Raw genomic sequence first — 21266 nt, forward strand, 5'->3', positions numbered from 1 at the left:
GTACAGGAAGATGGCAGCATTCACTGCTATTTAAATGATAATACACAACGCAGTTCTCGCCATATTTTGCCGGTGATAAGCCAACCTCGATATAAGTCACACACTGTTTCTTTTTATGCAATGTTACCATGTATTAGCTGGCAGCAGATTAGAGGTGACAAATTATTTTTAGCATAACCGCTGTTGCAGACAATGCTGAATACTTAAGCTCAGGAAATACTTTTTTGACTTTTTTTATATTAGACATTGGGTTGCTGACAACGCTACCAAAATGAGTTTATTATATATCACCAGTTACACTAAGAATTTGGTGATTATGGGCGTTCTTAATCTGCTGCATTCCTTAACAGGTTGGTGCTCCCAGAATGTTGTTAAATTCCAGCATAGTGGCCCATGATATTAAAGAAATGTTCACATATGCCTATATCAATGTTGTGAAAAACTTGGAGCTGATGATGACTCCACATATAAACTGCCTGTGTCTTTCTGAACAATAGAGTTTACTAGTGAGGATAATTTGGGTGGCACAGTGGCTCAGTGGTTAGCACTGCTGCCTCACAGTGCCAGGGACCTGGGTTCAATTCCTGCCTTTGGTGACTGTCTGTGTGGAGTTTGCACATTCTCTGTGTCTGTGTGGGTTTCCTCCCACAATTCAAAGATGTACAGGCCAGGTGAATTGACCATGCTAAATTGTCCCATAGCATTAGGCACGTTAATCAGGTTAGGGGTATGGGTGAGTTACTCTTCAGAGGGTCGGTGTGGATGTAATGGGCTGAAAGGCCTGTTTGCATATGGTAGGTAATCTAATCCTTTCTATGTTATTTGAGTGAATTGTTGCAATGGGCTCTATCATGCACATTACAACCATGGAATGTTTTAATTCAGGAATTACTTTTTCTGCTTTGTAGTAGAGGTAACAATTAAACAAACTTTTGTGACAATTATGGTACGGAATTTGAGAATGTTGCAACAGCTACATCCAACTCCATCCCATGGCTTCTCCCCCATCCTCCTGACTTGAGCTTTCTGAGTATCAAAAAGGCTTCAAGGAGTCAGGGTATGAATCATTCATTACAGAGCTCTCAGTTTCTGTCCTACCTTTGGAGCCACAGTTTTAATACAGCAGGTCCAGTTAAAGTTTCAGTCAATGATGACTGCCGACATATATTGATGGAAGGAGATTCAGTCATCTTGCTGTTGTTTCTTGGTAGTCAAAATTGACATTGGCTTCAATGGATTGGCATCAAATCAGTAAAAAAAAACCTAGAGGAGGAATTCCTGGATAGTGTACAGATGTTTTCTGGATTAATGTGTACAGGAACCAATTGGAAAACAAGGATGGGAGAGTGAACTATGAGGAGGATGTGGAGATGCTTCAGTGCGATATGGATAAGTTGAGTGAGTGACCAAATGCATGGCAGATGAAGTGTAATGTTGATATATTTAAATCTATCAACTTTGGTAGCAAAAACAGTAAGGCAGATTACTATCTGAATGACAATTAATTGGAAAAGGGGGTGGCACAATGTTCTTGTACATCTGTCATGGAAGATAAGCATACAGGTACAGCAGATGGAGAATAAGCAAATAGTATACAGGCCTTCATAGTGAGAGGATTTGAGTCCAGATCCAGGAGACACAATTTAAGGATATGGGGTGGGTCAATTAGTACAGAGATGAGGAGAACTTCCTTCACGAACAGACCCTGTGGGAGTCTATGCTGCAGAATGCTGTTAAAGCTAAAAGTATTGAATATTTTCAAGGAAGACTTAGATATAGAAATAGTCATTGTTCCAAGAAAATGGGCAGAGTTGGTGAAGTGCAGCCATGTCAGCCATCAAAGAATTTAGTCTCATTTAAGGAAGGGAAAAAAAGTGTTTGACTTGCCAAACATAAGTGATGAGATTAAGCATCACATTGGTCAATACAGTACTGATAGCAAATGCCATGTTAAGTAAGCTAAAGAACCCCCTATCACACATGACATGGCAGACAGATCATGGGTGAAGCTGGGAATGGTCTTGCTCACTCCTGCAGGAACTGATTATCTTCTAAGAATTAGTTAATATTCTGAATGCTGGGAATTGGACTAGTAAGATCATAAAATGTCTAAAAGAATACTTTGGTCAGTACAACATTCCAGATATTGTAGTGAGTGGCAAGGTTAAATTAAGCATTTAGCTGTTCCCTAAAAGACGGGGAAATTCAACACTGCATCATCTCTGTTCTATCTCTGGTCAAATCAAAAGTCTAAAATGGCAATGAAATTCCTCCAGGATCATGATGAAATCAAGCAAATACAGCATGGACTTGTGCAAGGCAATTAAATGGAGAAAGTCATCTAATGAATGTATGGAAAGTAGTCCAATCCAAAGACTCCCTCAAGCTACACTTTCTATAATGTAAAATCTGCTGAACCAGAAGTATTAACGGGCATGAGTGACAAAATCAGCAAAATGACAGAAAGCCAAGTCTTACTTTGATAAACTGAGGGCAAGCTGAGGGATTCTGGCAAAGTTTGCAGATGATACAAAGATAGGTAGAGGGACAGATAGTATTGAGGAGGTGGGGAGGCTGCAGAAGGATTTGAACAGATTAGGAGAATGGGCAAAGAAGTGGCAAATGGAGTACAACATGAGAAGGTGGGAGGGAAGAAGAGTAGAAGCATGGACTACTTTGTAAATGGGGAGAAAATTCAGAAGTCCAAAGGCATTTGGTATGCTTTCATTTATTGGTCAGAGCATTGAGTATAGGAGTTGGGAGGTCATGCTGCATCTGTACAGGACATTGGTTAGGCTACTTTTGAAATATTGTGTGTAATTCTGGTCTCACTCCTATTGAAAGGATGTTGTGAAACTTTAACAGGTACAGAAAAGATTTACAAAGATGCTGCCAGGGTTGGAGGGTTTCATCTATAGGGAGAGATGAAATAGGTTGGGACTGTTTTCCCTGGAGTGTCGTAGGCTTAGGGGTGACCTTGTACAGGTTTATAAAATCAGGAAGGTCATTGATAACTTAAGTAGACAAGGTCTTTTCCCTGGGAGGGGTGAGTATAGAACTAGAAGGCATAGGGTTAGGGTGAGAGGGGAAAAATTTAAAAGGGACCGAAGGGGTAACTTTTTCACGTAGAGGGTGGTGATTGTGTGGAATGAGCTGCCAGAGGAAGTGATGGATGCTGGTCCAATTACAACTTTTAAAAGCATTTGGATTGGTAAATGAATAGGAAGGGTTTAGAGGGATATGGGCCAAATGCTGGCAAATGGGACTAGATTATGTTAGGGTATCTGATGGGCAGAGAAGAGTTGGACCGAAGGATCTGTTTCCATTCTATACATCTCTATGACTCTTAGTCTATACTTGATGGGGTTTAGAAGAAGGAGGGTGGATCTTGTTGAAACTTACAGAATACCGAATGGCCTGGACAGAGTGGATATTGGGAAGATGTTTCCGTAGGTAGGAGAGACTAGGACACGAGGGCGTAGCTTTAGAGTAAAAGAAAGACCTTTTAGAATGAAGATAAGAAGAAACTTCTTCAACCAGAGAGTGGTGAATCGATGGTATTCACTGCCACAGAAGGCTGAAGAGGCCAGGTCATTGAATAGATTTAAGATGGAGATAGATAGGTTCTTATTGTCAAGGGGATCAAGGGTTATGTGGAGAAAGCAGAAAAATGGGGTTGAGAAACTTATCAGCCATGATTGAATGGCAGAGCAGACTCAATAGGCTGAATGGCTTAATTTCTGCTCCTATTTCTTCTGGTTTTATGGTCGAAAACTGCCAAATCATTGCCCAACCTGAGCATTAGTGAGACAATCAGCGTGTATATAGGGTTTGGTTTGCAACTTCGTGATGCGAAATGATACCAAGAACATCGGTTCAAATCCCACACCAGATAAAGTTACCATGAAAGTTCAACCTTCTCCACCTCTCCCCTTACCTGAGGTGTGATAACCCTCACGTTAAACCATCACCAGTCATCTTTCTCAATGAAGGAGAAGCCTTATGGGGCTATGATGATTTTTACTAAATAAACTTGCAAACCTCTCAACAATAAACAGACCAGATGGCAACTTATGATCATATTGTTTCGTTGTCACTTCAAGCATATGTATGAAATAATTGTGAAAGACAAGATATATCCTTGCGACTGAGGGCATCTATCCACAACTAAAGAAGCTGTGCCATCAATGTAGTCAACTTACCAGGAAGGCTTTATCACACCACTCACACTGAGTACAGAACAACAATCAGTCTCAGAGGTCCATCATTCCCCAGCAGCAGAGCTGGATCAGCAGCCCCACTTACCATGGCAACAATACTTTCACTGCCCAGCGATGGCACACTCCCCTGGAAGGAGAAGTTGTTATCAGGTGAACAGCAAACAACAGTGTGCTCCATTTGGATTTAAATCACCTGTGTGATCTAAGGACTACATCTGTAATACATGTGCAGAGACCAGGGAATGGAATAGACAAGTGTTAATACACAGTCTGATTAAGGAATTATAATTTTCTTTATGGCCATTTATAATAGTTACTTTGAATGATTTGATACTTATAAATAATCATGCATGTAAAATCTTTTACATTTATGAAAAGGTAGATGATCAGAGAAGTGCATTTTTACTTGGTGTTTGGCTGGCTTTCAGTAATCATGTGACCTCAACCTCTACTGTACTTGCGTATGTGTGCATACTGTGCCAGTCATTAAACAGACACTCATGTTATGAAACTTCATAATATCTAAGAATTTGGAGTCTAAAGTGGAGGGAAATGGATTTTTGATTCCAGTTTTGTGAAGATCTGACTTTTTACAAAACGTTCAGCAAATCAAAAACATTGATTTCAAAATTGTATCAGCAAGAGGTTATGTGATTTTAGAGGGTGGTGATTGATGGGAAATGTTCATCCTGGAGCTCAGTTGCCAGTGTTGTGCCACAAGGATCTGTTTTGAGGTCACTGCTGTGACCCCAAAATGACCTCGATGTGGGCGTAGAAGAATGGGTTAGTAAATTTGTGGATGACACGAAGGTAGGCAGAGTTGTGTATAGTGCCGAGGGATGTTGCGGGCTACAGAGGGACATAAATAAGATGCAGAGCTGGACTGAGAAGTGGCATATGGAGTTTAATCCGGAAAAGTGCGAGTAGTTCACTTCGGAAGAAATAACAGGAATGCAGAGTACTGGGCTAATGGTAAAATTCTTGGCAGTGTAGATGAACAGAGAGATTTCGGTGTCTTGGTGCATAAATCCCTGAAAGTTGCCACCCAGGTTAATACGGTTGTTAAGAAGGCATATAGTGTGTTGGCATTTATTGGTAGGGGGAATTGAGTTTCGGAGCCACGAGGTCATGCTTCAGCTGTACAAGACACTGGTAAGGCTGCACCTGAAGTATTGCATGCAGTTCTGGTCATCACATTATAGGAAGCATGTGGAAGCTTTGGAAAGGGTTCAGAAGAGATTTACGAGGATGTTGCCTGGTATGAAAGGAAGGTCTTACGAGGAAAGGCTGAGGGAACTGAGGCTGTTTTCATTGGAGAAAAGAAGGTTGAGAGGTGACTTAATCGAGACATATGAGATAATCAGAGGGTTAGATAGGGTGGACAGTGAGAGCTTTTTTCCTCAGATGGTGAAGGCAAGCATGAGGGACATAGCTTTAAATTAACGAGTGATAGATTTAGAACAGAGTTAGGGGTAGTTTCCTCACTCAGAGATTAGTAGGGGTGTGGAACGGCCTGCCTGCAACAGTAGTAGACTCACCAATGTTAAGGGCATTTAAATGGACATTGGACACACATATGGATAATAATGGAACTGTGTAGGTTAGATGAGCAATAGATTATTTTCACAGGCCGATGCAACATCGAGGGCTGAAGGGCCTGTACTGCGCTATAATGTTCTATGTTCTATGTAATGCAGCAAGCAGTGCATTGTATTTGAAATATCAGCTGGTCTATTTTCTCAGCAGATGCAGTTTGAACCATTGACTGTCTCCATTCTTTGTGTTTCTTCTTCAGATATCCATCAATTGCAGCATTTGGCTTTAGATCTCCAACCTAAACCTTTCTTCAGAAGAAATAATTAAGAAAATGGGCAACAATTTCTCTTGTTCAGAATTGCAACCTTCATGTCTATTCATTAATCAGTGTGCACGGTGGCTCAGTGGTTAGCACTGCTGCCTCGCAGGAACCCTGGTTCCTGCCTCGGGCAATTGTCTGCGTGGAGTTTGCACATTCTCCTCGTGTCTGTGTGGGTTTCCTCCTGGTGCTCCGGTTTTGACCCACAGTCCAAAGATGTACAGGTCAGGTGAATTGGCCATGCTAAATTGTCCATAGTGATAGGTGCATTAGTAGGGAGGAGGGGAATGGATCTGGGTGGGTTACTCTTCGGAGGGTCAGTGTGGACTTGTTGGGCCAAAGGGCCTGTTTCCACACTGTAGGGAATCTAATTTAATCTAATCTAATAGCAAAAATTGTCCATCTTAAAGATACATAATAGAAAATTCAACTGATGTTGTGCACTTGAAAACCTCAGAACGTCCCAAAGGATCTAGTGATGAAGTGTAAGCACGGTAGGAAATGTAGCTGCTAATTTATACGCAATGAAGTCCTACATACAACAATATGATAATGATCAGGTAATCTTATTTAATGCTGTAGATTTGGAGATAAATATTGGACTGAACTCCTCTACCCATTGTGATAACACCTAAATGACAAGTGAAGGAACTTTCTGCCCATTTAATGCTTTTCATCGATGATGTCAGAATGATAAGTCTCTAAGCTCACCTATTTCACTCATTCTAGCATTACTAACATCTCCAATCAGTTACACTGATCCTTCAATCACACCTTGACACTTCAACTCATCTACCTTGTCCCCCCAACTATCTCCAACCCCCAAAATACTCACTTACCCTCCAACCATCCTCCAAATATCCCAACTGCCCTTGACTGTCAGACTAGCCCTGCACCTTCATCTAATCCCAAATTTAAATCCCAACCATATATCTTGACATTGCAACAACACCCCCAACCCAACTACACCTAGCACCAACTACCCATGCCCCAAATAAACCCCCACCCAACCTAACTACAATCTCCAACCTCCAGATTACTCCCTTAAAGTACTTGGAGGAGTACTATCTACCATCTGCACAACTGCGCCCCCCCCACCCCCAACAACCTGGCTTGACTCGCCCTCGATCTGACTCTCCCTCCCAAACTGATGCAACTACTCACTCCACCTACCTAATACCTCAGCCATCTGCCTACCTAGCCACTATCATTCTACCTAACCACTTAATTCACCCATCTTCCCAGTTAACCGCTTACCAGACTCATTTATCCACCCTACCACCTTATGTATTGATGCATTTATCCTCTCACCCATTCATTGCATTCAAACCATTTGGACAGGATGGCATGGTGGCTCAGTGGTTGGCATTGATGCTTCACAGCACTGGGGAACTAGGTTCAATTCTATCTTCAGGCAAGTCTCTGTGTGGAGTTTACACATTCTGCCTGTGTCTACATGGGTTTCCTCTGGGTGCTCCAGTTTCCTCCCACAGTCCAAAGATGTGAAGGTTAGCTGGATTGGCCATGCTAATTTGTCCATAATGTCCAGGGGTGTGCAGGCTAGGTGGGTTAGCCATGGGAAATGCAGGGTTGCATTGAAAGGTCAGTGTGGACTCGATGGGCCAAATGGTCTGCTTCCACACTGTAGAGATTTTATTATATGGAAAGCTCATTTTCGCAATGGTGACCATAAAACTATCAATTGTTGTAAACAAAAAGCCATCTCTTTCAGTCAGCATTGAGGATGGGAAATTGGCTGTCCTTACATATGATTCCAGAATCCGATAAATTAGATTGATTCTTAACTGACCCTCCAAAATGGCCTGGCAAACCACTGAGTTGTGGACTTTCTTAAAGGTAATCAGATTGGGCAACAAACCTTATCCTGGCCAGAGATGTTCATGTTTCATAGACGGTAACACTGAACTTTAATATTACTACAGGTCTCTGGAGCCATTTAACTTCTGGCGTCGCTCTGTGGTTTATTAAATACACAATCCGTATTAATAATGCTAGCATAAAATAAAGTTACTGCCAAGGAACATATCAGTTAAATATAATGCAATATGTACTTTAATTAGCTAAAACTAAAAAAAAATGTACAATTGGTTTCACTACTAATCATTGTAAAGCTAAAACAAATTTTATAGCAATTATAGAATATAACAGATCACGTAAGACGGCAGACCAAACAAATACGCTCTTCTACGTGCTAAATATTAAAATACAAGAAATACATAGTGGTGTTAACATCTCGGTTATGTCTGCCTTCCTCCAATAACAGAGTAATTTCCCGTTATCAGAATTCAATCAGACGGATCCATCAGGCCATTGGAAGATTTTGTTTTCGCGGAGTGATGAGCCCTTCTCTCTAGTCCCCTCCACCAGGCAGACGTAACACCAAGAGGATTGTTGATTTGTCCGTGATGCTGTATTCAGAGAATTTTTTGTTATCTTCCAATTGTTTGTTGGCAAAAAGAAGGCGCAGATCACCTGCGATGGCTAATCCACCAAAAGAAACAGAAACGGAGAAAAATGAATAAACCTAAAAAAAAACCTCAAGAACATCCTAAATACTATGGTTAGTTATTATTCCAATTTTAACCTTAAAAGGATTTAGACCCCGCATCCCTTCGGTAAGTTAAATTCTAAAGTTTGGGTTAAGCGCTTTAAAACCCAAAGATTTGAATCGGTATCATGTAGTTTAATTCTCATTTTGTACCACCAGGTGATATGATTGTCCACTCAATTCTTTAGCTGATTACTGCTATCACTTTCAAAAGCCCACTCTCGTGCTCTGTTATTGCTCACGTACCTGCTTCTCCCGGCACTTTCTTCAATAACAATTCCTTAAACTTGAGAATGGGCATCGCGTTAAATTCTGCCTCAGTGTGTGAAACATCAACAGTCATTTTTTCCCCTTTCAACCCTACGACAAACACTTGAAAGATTTTCCCCATTGTACGGTCTGCGGCAGAGGATTTGGAAGTTGCTATCTCCTGCGTAGTTTTCAAGATCAATTGCAAATGAAATAAATGCATTCAGTTTCACTTTTAATTTCAGTGTGATGTAAGCACTGAACGATCTCAATAGGATGTAACTGGAAAAAACTTCCTGAAATTGCTCCGTGTCAAATATCCATAATAAATTAAGAAGTGTTTTACTACATTAAGGCCATCTCACAACACAATAAAATACTGCTCACCACACCTTCTTAAGGGACTGACAATAAAGTTGGCCCAGCCAGTGACTTCCACTGCCTATACGTGAACAAAAGGTCATCTGTACTTTCCATACTGTAACCATGGGTTGAGGATTAGTGTTGATTATTTACATTTTTTTGATTGAGATTGATTTGGAGCTGCTGAAATTGGAAAAGCCTATGACTGCATAGGAGACAGGTATGTCCAATTGGTATTTGTACATCAATGACAACAATGGTTGCCTACTTTTTAAATTTTCTTGTTGCTGACTTGTATGTATTTTCATGCTTTGATATGATGTGGCATTGAAACTAGAAACATTTGACTCCTCTAGCCTGCTCAGCCATTCAATATGATCACTGAGCTCAGTACCATAATCCCACTCTGTTCCCCCATATAACTTGATCCCCTTAACCACAACAGCTATAACCACCTCCTTCTTTAAAACTCAATGTTTTGGCCTCAACCACTTTCTGTGTCAGTGAATTCCACAGGCTTACTACGCTCCAGGAGAAGAAATGTCTCCTCATCTCAGTTCTAAAAGGTTTGCAACTTACTATTGAACTCTGATTTCTAGTTCTGGACTGTCCCACAACAGGGAGTGCCTTTCCTGCATCTAAATTGTTTTGCCCTGTTGGAATGTTATCAGTACCTGAGATTCCCATTCTTTTATCTCAAGGCCAGCTATTTTCTTCTATTCATTGATAGAATATGATATCACTGATCCCTAATTGCTCAAAGGGCAGTTAAGTGTTAACCACATTGCTGTGGGTCTGGAGTCAGAAATAGGCCTGACAAGGTAAGAATAGCAGAATTCCTTCCCTAAAGGGCACAATGAACCAAATGAGTTTTTAATGACGATTGACAATGATCACATGTTTGTCCCATTGACCTCGCTTTATTTTTGTTTACTAAATTAAGTTTCATCATCTGCCCTGGGACATTCGAACCTAGATCCCCAGAACTTTAGCTTGATATTCAGGATTACTTGTCCATTGCTATTACCATTAGATCACAACCTCCCCCGGCACCAAATCCACAAACATTTACTCCTTACACCACTGATTCATAGTGGTAACAGTATGTACTATCTATAAGATGAATTGTAACAACTTCAAGGCTTTTTAGGCAGCATCTTCCAAACACATGAGGACTACCATCCAGAAGGACAAGAGCAGCAGGTGGGCATGCAGATGGAAAAATAACCATTGATGAAATTCTTGGAACTCTCCTAATGGCACAGTATAGTTTTTTTTAAATCTACCTGTTCAGAAATGGTATTACACACATCTGATAGAGATGGGACTTGAACCCAGCTCACCTGGGTATGGACATTACCACAGTACCACAAGAGTCCTACTGGCAATATGGATGCATTTACAAAAAATAAAGTTAGATCATATGGAACACAGGGATAAGTAGCCACTTGGATACATAACTGGCTCAAAGTTAGGGGACAGAGTGTAGTGATGGAGGATTGCTTTTTGGACTGGAGGCCTGTGACCAGTGATGTGCCTCAAGGATTGGTGGTTGGTCCACTGCCATTCCTGAAGAAGGGCTTATGCCCGAAACATCGATTCTTCTGTTCCCTGGATGCTGCCTGACCTGTTGCGCTTTTCCAGCAACACATTTTCAGCTCTGATCTCCAGCATCTGCAGACCTCAATTTCTCCACTGCTTTTTGCCAATTATGTAAATGATTTGGAAGCAAATTTGAAAGGTATGGTTAGTAAGTTTGCAGATCACATCAAAATTGATGGTGTAATGGACAGCCAAGAAGGTTAGGAGAAAGTGAGGACTGCAGATGCTAGAGAGTTGAAAAGCGTGATGCTGAAAAACACAGCAGGTCAGGCAGCATCCAAGGAGCGGGATAGCTTTTCATCAGGAATGAGGAGGGGGAAGGGGTTGAGGGATAAGTGAGAGGTGGGGATGGAGCTGGGGGAAGGTAGCTGGGAAGGTGATAGGTGAATGCAGGTGGTGGGGGGTAATTGTGATAGGTTGATGGGAAGGGTGGAGCGGATAGGTGGGAAGGAAGATGGACAGATAGTACAAGTCAAGAGAGTGGTGCTGAGTTGGAAGGTTGGGCCTGGGATGAGGTGGGGGGAGAGGAAAGTTGGAAACAGGGTACAACTGGATCTTAATCAGATGGGCTAATAGGCCAAACAGTGACAGATAGAGTTTAATTTAGATAAATGTGAGGTGCTGCATTTTGGAAAGGCCAATCAGGGCAGGACTTTATACACTTAATGGTAAGGTCTTGGGAGTGTTGCTGAAAATAGAGAGCTTGGAGTGCAGGTTCATAGCTCCATGAAAGTGGAGTTGCAGGTAGACAGGATAGTGAAGAAGATGTTTGGTACATTTGCCTTTTTTGGTCAATGCATTTAATATAGGAGTTGGGAGGTCATATTGCGGCTGTACAGGACATTGGTCAGGCCACTTTTGCGATACTGTGTTCAGTTCTGGTCTCCCTGCTACAGGAAAAATGTTGCCAAACTTGAAAGGGTTCAGAAAAAATTTACAGATGTTGCCAGGGTTGCAGGATTTGAGCTATAGGCAAGGGTGGTTTTCTTAAATTCCTGAGGGGTATGGATAGGGTGAATAACCAAGGTCTTTTCCCAGAATCGCAGAGTCCAGACTAGAGGGAATAGGTTTAAATTGAGAAGGACCTAAGAGGCAACTTTTTCACACAGAAGGTGATGTGTGTGTGGAACCAGCTGCCAGAGGAAGTGGGTAGAGGCGGGTACAGTTACAACATTTTAAAAGGCATCTGGATGGGTGCATGAATAGGATGGACTTAGAGCGATATGGGCTAAATGCTGGCAAATGGGACTAGATTAGGTTGGGATATCTGGTCGGCATGGACGAGTTGGACCGAAGGGTCTGTATCCATGCTCTGCAGCTCTCTAACTCGATGGGTCTGTGTGAACTTTATCAACCTGAAAAACCAAGAGAAAGTCTGTAAATAAAATAACTATGCGGTTCATATTGTTCGGTGAACTGCATTTCATATATCATCCAACAGCAAAACAACCAGCTAATCCAACAACACTAATTTCGTTAATCTTAGTTTGAAATCTTGCCCTGTTTGCGAAGATTTTTTTTGCGGATAAAAATATCTAGTTGCCGGAAATCTGACATTAAGCAAATCAGTGAATGTTATACATTTCTGGGCGTTCCATTTACAGTGGTATGTGTTGCTAAGCTTCAGTTGTGCTAAGTAACAGGAGAGTTTCGCTTTCTCTCCCTCGTTTTCAAATGGCGTGACGAAGACAGCAGCTTCTGCAAATGCCGTCAGTAGGGTTTCAGAGCTGCAGTTATGTCATCCAGGAAAGTTACTGCTTTGTCCTCCGTGCCATTCCTGTCACAGTGAATCTGCAAGGTCGTGTCAGAGAAGTCCCAAGACTGCAATGGAGGTATCCCACACATCGGGGCATAGCAAGAGGAATGCAGGGAGAAGGGAGCAGAGCCGGGCTACAGTGAGTTCCACTTCCCAGGTCCCCACCAGCAGACCGGGCTCCGGCCCCAGGAGTGTTTCTGTAAACCGGCACTGCACCCCGTCACCGCCGGCGCAGACACAGCTCAGGAGGACGGGAACAGCCCAGGTAACAGCAGAACTCGTACTTTCTACTGTATTTACCCACACCGCCCCGCCCTCCATTTCTCGTTATTATTGGTCATGTGACGCGTCAAGATAAATGTTTTCCTGTTATTACCATCTTACTGACAAATTTTTATCGCCCCGCCTTTCCTCATAATCTGGAATTGTCTCTGTGAAGATAAACCCAGAAAAACTGATTTGGAGGAGCTGGTGTTGGACTGGGGTGGACCAAGTTAAAAATCACACAACGCCAGGTTATAGTCCAACAGATTTATTTGGAAGAATTAGCTTTCAAAGCGCTGTTTCTTCTTCAGGTGGTCGTCGCAAATAAACCTGTTGGACTATAACCTGGTGTTGTGTGATCTTTAACTTTGCCCAGAAAGAATGTCTACCATGGTAATCCCTCTGTCAAATTTTGTTTGACAGCATGGAATATTTCATATTTATAAAAGACACCCTGACAATACACGTCATTGTTATAGGGTAGGCATGATGGGCACCAAAACAGATAGCTGCCAACGTGGGAAATAGTTCTGTAACTTAACAGTCAAATACAGATAACAGTTGGTGGGAAGGTGTTTGTGGGGTAGTGGTACTGTCACCATCTCTAAGCCAGGAGACCACCTGCTGAATAGATTGATTAGAAAATAACAAGAGTTGCTGGGTTGAAATAGTACTGCTAACTGCACCTCATTGGCCAGAAGGCTGCATGTGGGCAAAAAGGTGTGCTGCAGCATTTTGATTTCAGCAGGCAGCTAATTGTTCACGTCTAGAGACAAGAAATTTGTCTCATAACATTCAAAATTTAGAAAATTCTGATGAGGCTCAAATGCCAGTGATAGAATAAAGGGCATTTTTCATCTCATGATTTCAGAGATGTTTCAAAGGACATTACATATAAACAATATCTTGACATGTTGTAATTGCCATAATATTTGGTGTATTTACTCAGTCATCTGCAAGAAAACTAGATACAAAGACAAGTTGGTGGAATTTACGTGGTCCAGACAAACTGCAATTCCAGTTATCAATCACATTAAATTATGAGCAATATGGTGAAATCTTTCAATCTTGTGATGATTCTGTGGCTTTAAAAGGTTATTTTGTCCTTTTTTAAGAAAGAGGGGTTTTAAGATAGTGGTGCTGAGCTATTTGGTGAAAAGGCAGTGAGCAGCTAGTCCGATCTTGGTTTTGTTTTGAATGTTGGAACAATAGAAGCAGCCTGATTGGGGGTGGTCAAGCCTCACAAATCCAGTATCTTTAGTTTTAACTTTCAGTGGCAGAAGCTGCTGGGGTTTTGTAACACTATACATCTCTCTCTGCTACAGCTAAAAGCTGGAGTTCTGTCTTTCTCAGAATTGTCTTTTGATGTTCTTTTCTCCTGCATTGGAGAATTACATGTGAGACAATCTGTTTTCTAAATTTGTGTTTTGCCAAGGCTGTGTTTATGGGATGTTGCTATACTGGAACAGTTAATTAGTAGTAGTTACTGTATCAATTGTTCTGTTAAGTTTTCCAATAGAGTTAAGTTATTCCAAGTTCCTCTTTCTTTTGTTGCATTTTAACTATGGTGTTTGAATAAATTGTGTTTTGCTTAATGGCAAGTAATTTGAACATTCAAATTGCATCTGGAACACAGCACCTTGCATTTACCTTAGAAAATAAGAAAAGTTAGGGTCTAGGCTTCCTTCTTAATATATTTTTGAAGAGGTCTGATCTGTTCCATAACAATCTGAGGAAGTGATTTTTACATATAGTGGCAACTTTGTGTTTAGTTGCTCAAAAGTGCCCTCTTCACAAGTATTCTTCACCCCTATCTTTCCTTAAACTTGTTTTCATATCTAAACCGGAACACTGACACAGGCAACACAAATGAGCAGTATGTTAATTTTTTAAAGACAGGTGTTGCCAGAGTTGCTGTGATTCTCCAGCACTTCCTGCTTTTGAGTCTTACAAAACCAAAGCACAGAAGGAGATAATATGGTCTGTCAAGTTTATCCATCTCTCTGCAAGAACAATTTATCTAGTCTGACTTCAGTAATCATGCCTGACTTTGTTTAAAAGTCTATGGTAGCAGAATTTAGCCCAGTACAATAGCTGAAGGGTGTAGGGTCAGGGAGCTGAAAGGCCTAACATGCTAAACTAATGCCAGTGTAAGAATTTGGTTTGGCAGGTAAATTTAAATATTCTACTTGTAGTTATAATGAAATTAAAGCAGTTGTAAGAGTTTGCTTTGTTTCATACCTCAATGATTTGCAAAACAAGCTTCTAAATGTGTGTATGACTTTTCTCGTAAATTATTTTTATCCTTTACTTAAGTCTTGTTTCATAAATACATTGCTGGCAAATTTACTAATCTTGCTTGATTTTGTATAAAAGATCTATAGGAGCAGAATATAGACCAAAATGAAGTTTTATAATGGATTCAGTCTATATCATATTATATTCTGTTGACCTAAAATATTTATCTGTTCTATTAACTAAAAGCAAAGACTTCCAAATAGCTTATACGATGAAACAAACAGGAGAGAAGTTGGATCTGGAGTTTTCAGCTATCAAATGTATGATCAAGTTGGATGTCATGTAAACAAGAATCCCTGTTTACCCAGAAAGGAATCTGCGGTAAGCACGAGCAATATTTTTAATTGACTTATTGAATTAACAATATACACTTTCACTTTTTTGTGCTTATTTGAAAAACACCATCTTGTTGCAAGGACTATCTGTGCTTTATATTGTTGTGATAATTCTTAGAGAAATTAGGTTACTTAAATCTATAATAGTGGTTTGACTTATAAAGAAGCAACTGTTTACAAATTAATAGAAATTATTCTTACATTGGATATTTTCTGGAAGGAACTCAAGTTCCATACATTCAAGAATGGTGAGTGAAAAATATGTTGAAACAATCTTAAAAATATCAAAGGTAATGATTTCATCAGTGCAGTTAAGAATTGTTTGGTTGATGTATTTATAAATTGTGCAACCTTGTTGGAGAATGACAATATCCTCCTTCTTAAACACTATTAGAACCCTTTCTGATTTTTCATTTTTTTAAAAATTGTTCTTTTATTAATTTTGGTTTGAAGCTGTGAATTGGTTGCTGTGAGCTAAAATGACTTTTGGACTGTGGGTCAAAAGCTTGTATTCAAAGGTAAATAAAGGAAAACAAGCTTTTGTTTATTGCTGAGGCAAAGCCTGGCAGCTAATTGCAGGTTGGTTCCTGATCAAAAGGTTTGGCAGATGCTTCGTCACTGGGGAAGAATATTATATTTAAACAGATAGCAAGTTAGTAACTATTCAGTTCTGTACCTGGGAATTGTTTCCAGCAAATCTGGAAATGACCTTATGCTCAAGCAGATGTTGAACGGTAATTGAGACCTTGTGCAGGAGATGGTCAGCCTGTCAGGGATTATCGAGTTTGACTTGGGTTTTGGACTAAGTTTTCAAAAAAAAGCTACTAATACTACAGCATGAAAATTTGACAGCTCCCTGCCTAACCTCCCCTTAGCAGTGCTTGCAAGCTCAGAGAATAGAAAACTAAGGCAGCATGGTGGCTCAGTGGTTAACACTGCAGCATCACAGCACCAGGGTCCCAGGTTTGGGCGACTGTGTGTGTAGAGCTTGCACATTCTCCCTGTGTCTGCGTGGGTTTCCTCCAGATGCTCCGGTTTCCTCCCACAAAGATATGCAGGTTCGGTGAATTGGCCATGCTAAATTGCCCATAGTGTTAGGTGCATCATTCAGAGGGAAATGGGTCTGGGTGGGTTATTCTTCGAAGGGTCAGTATGGACTGGGTGGGCTGAAGGGCCTCTTTCCACACTGTAGGGAATCTAGTCTAAATTATAATTATTACTGCTTAAGTGAACTGTAAATGTGACCCTGGTGGACATCTCCAAAAAGTTGATGAAGAAGTCTTCACCTATGCTTGTGGAACAATGCATCATGAAAATCACTGTTAGGTAATCGGCCAGTTTTGTTATTTTCCTTGATTTATCCCGAAACTGTGTTTTCTGCCTGTCATTTGTGTGAATGGGACTGAAAATAGGGTTTATGCCTTTGACAAATTAGACTATTTTGTTGTTTAATTTTTGCTCTGCTGAAGTTAACATGTTGTTAATAAATTGCTAAGAGTTTGGCAAGCTACACGCTGGTGGCTGGAATTGGTTACTCATAAAGTCTGGGATTGATTATTCAAAAATTCCATTCGGAACCATTGGGATCAATTTTGACAGTTTTCGAAGGCTTTAATTTTATAGTGTTATGAATACAAAGGTAAGAAGGCTGATTTTGTTTGGCTGTCTGTCTCCATGTCGTAACAAAAGACAAATTTTATGATCCCCTGTTGAATACAACTCCTTTCTCCTTCTTGTACTGAACCACAGATGAATCACAAGGTTACATTCAACCAGATAGATTCCTCAGCATTTGATCCACTGTGTTCTTTATTGGAGTTGTAGAAAACTAATCCTGTTTTCTTTCAGTGCCCTGAATCTCCATCCGCTTTCTAATATATATCCAATATTTAGTTTTGAAAATTCCAATCGCCACTATTCTGTGCTTAAATATCCCAATTCCTAACAATCTGAAAAAGAAGTTTTTTTTACCGTTTAAAAAAAATTTACCCATGAAATGTGACTGTTTTTAATAGACCAGCATTTATTGACCATTCCTAATTGCCTGGGAGAATGCAGTGGAGAGCTTCCTTCATGTATCGCTGCCATTCTTGGATGTGGAGATACCCTTGGTGCTGTTAGGAAAAAAGTTCCACGACTTTGACCCAGTGATGTTGTTATGAGCAGGCTCAATTTTTTAGAGTTTCAGATAGGAAACTCCAAATTGTTAATCTCTTGGGTGAGGAAGAATGAACTGATTCTATTCACCATCCCTCTGGTTAATTGCATCAAGGTTAATTTTTAAAAAAAGGATCCTTTTCTTTGAGGATACCTTTCTCCCCAACCAGATTTACGTTCTAAAAGGAGTTAATTTGCCATGCTTTCTTGAGTTAATGAGAGAGTGAGTTTATTGTTTTTTAAGCACAAGAAGAAATTATAATGGAACATTTTACAAACAGATTAGGCCAAGATGTAAATCTGAAAAAAATTCATAAAGTCTGAGTCATTTGTGAAGAAGAGATAGTGAGAAGTTGTGATTGTTACATGGGAAGATACTGATTGTGCTGACATTGGTAGTTGAACAATTAATTTTCTGATTTTGAGTTTACGGGTTGAATCTAGTTATATTTTCCCTGGTTTATTTCAACAGTGGCTAGCACTCCAAGTTAGAGAGTGAGTTTTCTTTTCTTTACCTGCAGTGTAGAGGTGTGTAATGGCTGTTGTCATACTGTAACCTTTGCATCGCACAACTGTACATACTTGTGGGTCAGGTCACTAACATGCACAGAGCAAAGGTCGCGGTTAGTTTTTAATCCCTGCAAGACTAAAACATAACGAGAGGTAGTCAGCTTCTTCTTATTGTTCCATTTTTTTAGTCTTTCTTTTTGAAGTTTTCCTAGCTCTGTACAGGTGTGGGCACACCATGAGTCTATACAAGAATCTGAAAGTCAGTGATTGAATTTAAACCTGCAGTTATCTTTTACTATCAGCTGTGGTGCCCTCATTTAATAAACAAACATATGCTGAAATTATAAGTTTAATAATTCTGTAAGCACTTCAAAGTTTTGATCTGTCATCATGACACAATGAAGAGACCTTTTAAAAGACAGTTTAAAATTGATTACCTCCTGTTCTTGGCTCCATAAGCAGAAGAAATACTTTTTCTTTCTTTACATAGAGAAAATAGATCTGGAATTTCATACTACCTTCACAAACGTAGACCAGGATGTGCTATCAAAATAACAGTAAGGCTGTTGGCACTAAGGTTGCTCATTAGTAACTGATACTGCAACTTCAAGGGATTGGCTGATGTGTGATTAAGTATCAATGTCTAAAAGTAACTTTCCCAAGTTTCATCTCTTTGCCATTAGCTTACTTTAAACAGCAGCTCATCCTTATAGCTTGGCTGTTTCTTTTATCTTATTTGCTTATAGAGACTTGGGTTTCATTTTACAAGTCTAAGTTTAAATTTTATCAGCCTCTGAGCAAAGAGGGCAACAGTGAGGCAGTTCAGAAAATATAGCTAGTTTTAGGGAAAATGCTGGTTGCAATTAAGAGTTGTAGACCAGGAGCCTTGATGCGAAGTGGGTGCAGTTGCAGAGACAATGTGAGGCAGCTGAGAGCAAATGGTGGCACTTGCCCTTGAAGAGCAGAGAAGGTCATTAACTTGCTTCCTGCACTGCTGGGAGTTCTTCCAGAATATGCACGCTGCGCTGACCCAGTTGCCAACTTCACCCATACTGGCAGGGTCTGGTGGCGTGATCTCTTTTCTGTTGAGGAAGGAGAACAGTCTTACTCTCCAATACTCTGCCAAGTGTGACCTCCAGATCCCTGATGTTAAATCAGTGTGTTAAGTTGCCTTTGTCACTATTCTTTGGGGTAAGTCTTCCCACGTTGCAACCATGAATGGAAGTTCCTGGGCTTACAGCGTTTGACCTGTGGTTTAAACATGATGCTGCCAGCAGAAATCGTAGTCAGTCCCTGCAGCATTGCGTACTTCCACTGCTGGTGAGTGCGAGATAGCATGAGAGTAACTGGAGAGTTGTAGTGCATATATAATGAGCTCCGCAGCAGAGAATTGTGGGACAGAGCTTGCCAGAGCTCAGAGTTAAAACATGCATTAAACTCAGAGTTAACACTTTCCCAATGTTTTGATAAAATTCAATCATGGGTACTCATTTTACATGGTGATAAATATCAATGACTGCCATTTGAGCTCTAGGTAAAAAAAAGTATGGTTTTTCAGGCCTAGTTGTATAAGAAGTTATTTTTGGATAATACAAATGCAGCAATATAACTCAATTGGATTTTACATAAGATTTTCATTAAATCATTGTATCATGAAGAAAATAGATAACTATGCCTACAGAGAGCAGTTTGGAGAAGGAGGCTAGCTGATTTCTCAAAAAGAACATAACTCATAGAATCATAGAGTAAAGACTTAATTCTGCACACCCATATGTCCCGGAGCATTCAAAGACACATTGGGCCAGATTTTCAATGTAGCTATGGGAAAATGATATGCAAGTCAATTTCATGTCCCAATCGTGTGCCTAAACTGGAAACATAAGTGGTTAAAATCGGTCAGCTGGTGACCTCAGTGTGCAGTCAGAGATAGCAAGCTCCTCTGGGAGCTGACTGTATGAAGTCAGCAGTAAAAGCAGCTGACAAAGCAGGTGTTATGGACTGCCCGTCCTAAGAGGAATGGGCCTAGAGGATGAGATGGTGGGAAGTGGCCCCTTCAGTTAACCTTTTAAATATAATTTCAGTAAAACTCTTCATTGGTCCTGTGGTGACCAAAATGTACACCAGCCTGTTCAGGATTCCTAAAATCAGATTTCAGAATTGCTTTCTTGCACATTCCAGCTTTGTACTATGCTCCTAAAGGAGTTTAAGGGGCTATTAACTGGCAGCATGACAATTTAACAAAGAAACTGACTGGTTGACTGTTTGTAAATCAAATTTGGAATCATTCTGCATGTGCCAAATTCTGAGGCATGGTTCCTTAGAATACTGTGAGGGCCGTTTGGTGTGTATCGATGTATAGCCTAGTATCTAGAACTCTTTAATTTATCCTCAGCTTGCAAATCCTTTTGGCAAGGATAAGATCTTCCCTTTCTTGTATTTAACTTCTTTGAGTACCCAAAGAAATAGTGAGGTCAATATAAGTCAGTGTTGCACAAACTGTTGCACAAAATATTAGTTAAGAAACTGAGCTGTCAAATAAATACAGTGGCTGCAAGAGCAGGTCAGGCATTGGGAATCCTGCAGTGAGTAACTAATCTTCAGAGTCCTGAAAATCTGTCCACCACAAGACAGCAAACACTCAAGAAACTTACCACTATTCAGGACCAAGTAGCTGCTTGATTGGCATCAAATTCACAAATATTCATTCCTTTCGCCACCAACATTCAGTGCAATGCAAAAATTCACTGAGAGTCTATACACAGTGCCTTCCACATCCGCAGCCATGACCACCTAGAAAGAAAATGGCAGCAGATACATGGGAATACCACCATCTGCTAGTTCCCTTCTAAGCCACTAACCATCCTGACTTGGAAATATATCATTGTTCCTTTGTCACTGGGTCAAAGTCCTGAAACTCTCTCCATTATGGTGTTATTGGTCTGCCTGAGCCAAATGCATTTCGGCAGTTCAAGAAGGAAGCTCACCACCACCTTCTCAAGGGAGATTAGGGATGGGCAATAAATGCTTGCCTGGCCAGCAAACCAAAACTGAAGTTTTAAAACTTCTAAGCCAGTAATAACAATGAGTA

General features: G+C 40.4%; 2 protein-coding genes across 5 annotated transcripts in view; one reads left to right on the forward strand and one right to left on the reverse strand.

Annotated features, from left to right (window-relative positions):
- Positions 1-8121: 8121 nt before the first annotated feature.
- Positions 8122-9645, reverse strand: LOC122555822 (uncharacterized). The gene is made up of 2 exons (XM_043701996.2): positions 8891-9645; positions 8122-8577 (listed from the first exon to the last, which is right to left on the reverse strand). Exons 1-2 carry the CDS (start codon positions 9114-9116, stop codon positions 8447-8449), a joined length of 357 nt encoding a protein of 118 aa, XP_043557931.1. The 5' UTR covers positions 9117-9645; the 3' UTR covers positions 8122-8446.
- Positions 9646-11395: 1750 nt separating this feature from the next.
- Positions 11396-21266, forward strand: part of LOC122547141 (ubl carboxyl-terminal hydrolase 18-like) — a 44628-nt gene continuing 34757 nt past the window's right edge. For 2 of the 4 annotated variants that reach the window (XM_087993717.1, XM_087993716.1), the window contains exons 1-2: positions 11401-12879; positions 15363-15497. In XM_087993717.1, coding sequence (XP_087849843.1) covers positions 12685-12879; positions 15363-15497 — 330 coding nt within the window. In that variant the 5' untranslated portion in view covers positions 11401-12684. Of the gene's footprint in view, positions 12880-15362; positions 15498-21266 lie in introns of all 4 variants that reach the window. The other 2 variants (XM_087993718.1, XM_087993715.1) reach the window with 2 other exon arrangements.

Source organism: Chiloscyllium plagiosum, unplaced genomic scaffold, assembly GCF_037043375.1.
Source record: "Chiloscyllium plagiosum isolate Xiang-an unplaced genomic scaffold, Cpla_swu_hap1 HiC_scaffold_13, whole genome shotgun sequence".
In the NCBI taxonomy this organism is placed as follows: Eukaryota; Metazoa; Chordata; class Chondrichthyes; order Orectolobiformes; family Hemiscylliidae; genus Chiloscyllium; species Chiloscyllium plagiosum.